The sequence below is a fragment of the Glycine soja genome, chromosome 16, assembly GCF_004193775.1.
Source record: "Glycine soja cultivar W05 chromosome 16, ASM419377v2, whole genome shotgun sequence".
NCBI lineage: Eukaryota > Viridiplantae > Streptophyta > Magnoliopsida > Fabales > Fabaceae > Glycine > Glycine soja.
The window spans coordinates 25,820,387-25,825,249 of NC_041017.1; the positions used below are offsets into that span (position 1 = coordinate 25,820,387).

Genomic DNA, 4,863 nt, shown 5'->3' on the forward strand with positions numbered 1-4,863 from the left:
TATTTTTGGGACTTGTATTTAGGGCTCCATAATATAGGTAGGGTACCCTAGAAATGTAGGATTTTTCAGCCCTTGTATTTTAGGGCACCTAGACTAGTTTTTGTATTAGGGGTAGTTTTGTAATTTCACATGCATTGCGTGAATATTTGATGTGTGTTGGGAAATAAATTTAATTAAATTGGGAGAAGCCTAATCCAATTAAATTTTAGAGGGGAAGGTGAGCATTTGCTTGCTACACCCCATTGTCACATCATATAGTCACACTTTGTGCATGTCCTTCATACTTTACATGCTTCATGACACCTAAACACACTTAGTGGAGAATCTTGGACTTGATCTTGGATTACTGAGTTGAACCATAGCTAAAATTCACTAATCATAATTTGTGAAATTTTGGCTCCACAAATTCAAATTCAAATTCAAGTGAAATTTGAATAGAAAATCAAATTCCCTCCAATTTTGTGTGACACTCAGGCTATAAATAAAGGTCAAGTGAGTGCATTTTTTCAATTTTGATCATTTGAGAATTACACTTCAAATTTTAGACCTTATTTGAGGCACAAAATTTAGTGCCCCTTCTCTCCCTCTCCCTCCACTCATCTTCTCCTACCTTCAAGCTCTTATCCATGGCTTCCTATGGTGGTGAGCTTCTTCTTGAATCATCTTCTCCTTGAAGTGGCATCTCCAATCATCTTTCTTCCTTCTCCATTCTGCTACCATGATCTTCAAGAAGAAAAGGAATCCATTGATGAAGAAGATCCAAAACCTACAAGCTCCACATAAAGCTACATCATAAGTGGTATGAAAACCAAAAGTGACAAGTAACTCCACCCCTAGTCTCTGATATCAATAGAATGAACTCAATGAAGCACCCAACTATATGAAAGAAAAAAAATCCCTCTAGAAGAAAAAAAAGATCAAACTGACATAATGTTGGTATAAGAACTTGCAACTAACAGTGTTAACTGGATTAAATTAAACTACCATGAAAAATCACCTATCAACTTCAGCCAGTATCACTATCTTGTGCCTCCTCGAGCTCAGCATGACTTTCTTCTGAGCAAACATCTTGATCTTGTTCCTCACAACATCAATTCCTCTATAACCAAAAGTGAAAGGATAAATTAACAGGAAATCGTCTAGAATTGAAAATTGAATCGAGAAATTACATAAACGTACCTATCATTCGAAGCGTTTAGTTCAAGAACAGCTTCCTTGTAATTTGGTCCTCTGAGAAGCTCGTGTGCAAGAGCAATAATGCTAGTGGTTTTGCCGGTTCCGGGAGGACCCTAAAATGGGAGGGTTAGAAATTAGGATAAAAAATTGAGAAAGAGGAAATAGTTAATTTAAGGGGTGAAATGAGAGACGTACGAATAAAATGAGATTGGGCATGTTGTCATCGCGAGCGATGACTTGGAGCCTAGAGACGGTGTCCTCATTGTCGACGATGTTGATGACATTGCTGGAACGATAGTTTTCTACCCATGGCACGTCGTAGGCATTGCTCGATGATGACGATGACATGCTTCCGCTGATGATGAACAAAGGGTTTCAGGTTTCAGACGAGAGCGGAGAATAAACCTTCCAAAGCCCAAACCCTATTTTCCTAAAACCACTTCAAAGGTTCATCGCTTGTTATTTCAAACAACATGTTCTTGCTAGTTTCTTTGCCGTTGGCGAAAATGCATATTCCTTCGGGTCCTTGGGTTTCTACACTCTGTTCTTCGATAATGACAACATGCTTCATCTTCTTCGATAATGACAACATGCCTTGGAATGCTCACTAGGACGTAGTGCACGTTCGACGGAGTAGTGAAGTGAGCCTTACAGCTCTTGCGACGTTTCTTCTCTCTCTCTCTCTCTATTTTTATGATGACAATGAGAATGGAAGAATGAGGGTAGAAGAAAAATTGAGATTTAGGGTTGTCCAAGCTAGCCCAATTAAAACATGCCACATCAGCATGACAGAGTGGGAAAACACATGTTTTCGAAGACGGTTTTTAAAAACCGATGTCGTAAAGCATTTTTAAAGTTGTTTTTGAGGAAACTGCATTTAAAAGGTTACAATTATTTACAAAAATGTTACCGCTTTACTTACGACATCGGTTTTTGTATAATCGTCGTAAAACCAGTGTCGTAGAAGGCTTTTTTTCCAGTAGTGAGATAAAAAGTTTGTTTTGATTTTTCTGTAAATAAGCTTATGTCAGTAAATTCTACATTGTTTAAAACACTACTTGAAGTAATGCTATTTAAAATATTAACCTCTGGTTTTTATATTTTCTTCCTATTTTATTTTTAATATATTTATCAATTTTATTGTTTTTTTTCTTTTTAACTCATTCATATGTTTGGTATCACTGTTCATCCATCTCCTTCTTTTCTCAATGTGTTCACCCTTGTTTTGTTTTCCAACGTGCATACTAATATTCTTTTCCAAATAATGGTATTTTTAATTTATTTTTATTCTCGTTATAATACTTTGATAGGTTATGTTTTATAATATTTTACTGTGGATGTTTTCAGTTTCATTTTATCCTTTTGGAAAGAAACATAGGATACATCAATCTTTCATTTTACTTACTTTCGTATTACAGTATAAGGTTTTGATAGTGTAATGAAATGTTTCGTGAAATTATTTGGTCCTTGAATCTCCCTGCCCATTTGAAGATGTGATTGGTATTTTTAATTTTTAATCAATTAATTTTTTATTCTTGACTTTTATGTGTACGAGAATCACAATTTAATTCTAATGGTGTATATTTTAACAAGATTTTGTCTTTTTGTTTAATTTTTTTATATATTTTATTGTTAAGTTTGAATTAAGGCTCTCAAAGTATGTTTCATATAGTTATTGTCCATGCGTTTATTTATATGTGTATATTTTATTTTATTTTATTTTTTACTTCACTTCATTTATTATACTATTTTGATAAATTTGTAAGAAGACTTCAGTGTGGAGGAAGGGATCAATTCGAAATGTATTGATGGGTATGTGAGTTTTACATCAAGTTCATTAGGAAGAATGACCGTGTAGCATTTAAATGAATGGACATTAATCAAGAAATTTGAAACTATCATCAATCGTAAATGTCTTTACAAAACATGAATAAAAAGTATGATTACATGAAGAGGGATCGACACATTTGGAAGTTTTTGAAGTTTGGAGAAACTGGCTTAGGGTGGGATCCTACCACAAGAAAGTTTAGTGGTTTAAATGAGTAGTGGGATTAAAAAATTAAGGTTAGTTTATTACATATATTGTTATAGTTAATTTATAATATAAGTAAATCATTATAAGATTTAATTCAATGATTAATTATCCATTTTTTTAGGAGAAATCAGAGGTTAAAATATTTCATAATAAATCAATAGATCATTCACTTGATGAATTATGGAGTCAACCGTTTAAAGACAATTATGTAACTGGTGAAAATATTATTGCACCCATTATGGATCCTAATGTTGATGAAGTTGTGGAATGTGACAATGTGGATGGTGAGGAAGGAGATAAAGAAATTGGTAGGAAAGATACTCATTATGAGAGTGATGGAGATGTTGTTTATTGGAAATATAATCAATGTACTTCTCAAGTGGAAGATTTGTTTAATGAAGAGCATACTTTTTTGCCCAATTTCATGCTTGAATCTAGTAGTACCTAAGCCCATGACCAAGATCATAGTGACACTCGAGTACCTAGTCAAGTTAATGGTACTAACAACTCTGCACAAACCCAGAAGATGGTTAATAGCACTGTTAAGGGAAAGCGTAAAAGAAGACAATGATCAGGGGGGCGGCAAAGCTTAGTGGTCTGATAGATACCTTGGTATCAAATTTTAACCAGGCATTAGAAATAATGCATTCATATGATAATGTGAGTAAAACAAATTGTGTTGTTTCTAGTATTGCGGCACCAATGAATATTATGTGTCGCATGGTTGATGAGGGTTATTTGCAAAAGGGCGTTGAACTATAATGCTTTGTGGTTTCTTTGTTTGAGACTGAAGTAAGACATGAATTATTTATACATATGGAGGTTGATAATTCCAGGAAAGCTTGATTAATGTATATGCATGCCAAAGAGAAATGAATAATCACCCTTTTAGATATAATTTTTTTGTTTATTATGACTTTAAGATACAAGTATTTGTTCTTTTAATGGACATGTGTTTTTTTGCTTTTATTTTTATTATATGTTTTAATATGAAATTTGCACTATGCATTCGAAGAATGACTATGATTGTTTCATATATGTTTTTTTATTAATAGGCATAATATGGATCTTGAAAGAGAAAGAAAAAGAATAAAATATGGACTTTTTTTGGAATATTATTCATGTGCAACAAGTGCATTAGCTACATATTATTATAAATATATGTACAAAGAACCATGTATGACTTCACTTCAAAGAGGAGAAAATTGGATGGATGAGATATTAAATGGACACCCTATTCAATGTGTGAATGCCTTTGGAATGGAGCCAAGTTTATTCATGCAACTATGTGAAGACTTGCGATCAGAATATGGATTACAACCAAGTAAAAAAAGTCGATTGTAGAGAAAGTGAGCATGTTTGTATAAACAATTGCCATGTGTGCCTCTAATAGGGATGTTGAAGAAAGCTTTCAACGTTCTAGTGACACCATTAGTAGAACATTTCATGAAGTTTTGAAAGCAATTAGTGGTAGGGTAAAGGGACACAAGAGTCTTGCACATGATATCATAAGACCAAAGGATCCAATTTATACCATCTCATATTGCTAATGATGATCAATACAAACTTTATTGTTTTAATCTTCTCACTATTAAAATATTGTTTTAATCTTCTTTTTCATTGAACCATGCCCAACTCTCCAATATAAATTA

General features: G+C 33.3%; 1 protein-coding gene across 1 annotated transcript; it reads right to left on the reverse strand.

Moving 5' to 3' along the window:
- Nucleotides 1–993: 993 nt before the first annotated feature.
- Nucleotides 994–1,524, reverse strand: LOC114389896 (replication factor C subunit 2-like). Its single transcript, XM_028350606.1, has 3 exons — nucleotides 1,372–1,524; nucleotides 1,180–1,289; nucleotides 994–1,099 (listed from the first exon to the last, which is right to left on the reverse strand). The coding sequence occupies exons 1-3, from the start codon at nucleotides 1,522–1,524 to the stop codon at nucleotides 994–996; spliced, it is 369 nt and encodes a 122-aa protein (XP_028206407.1).
- Between the last annotated feature and the right edge of the window lie 3,339 nt (nucleotides 1,525–4,863).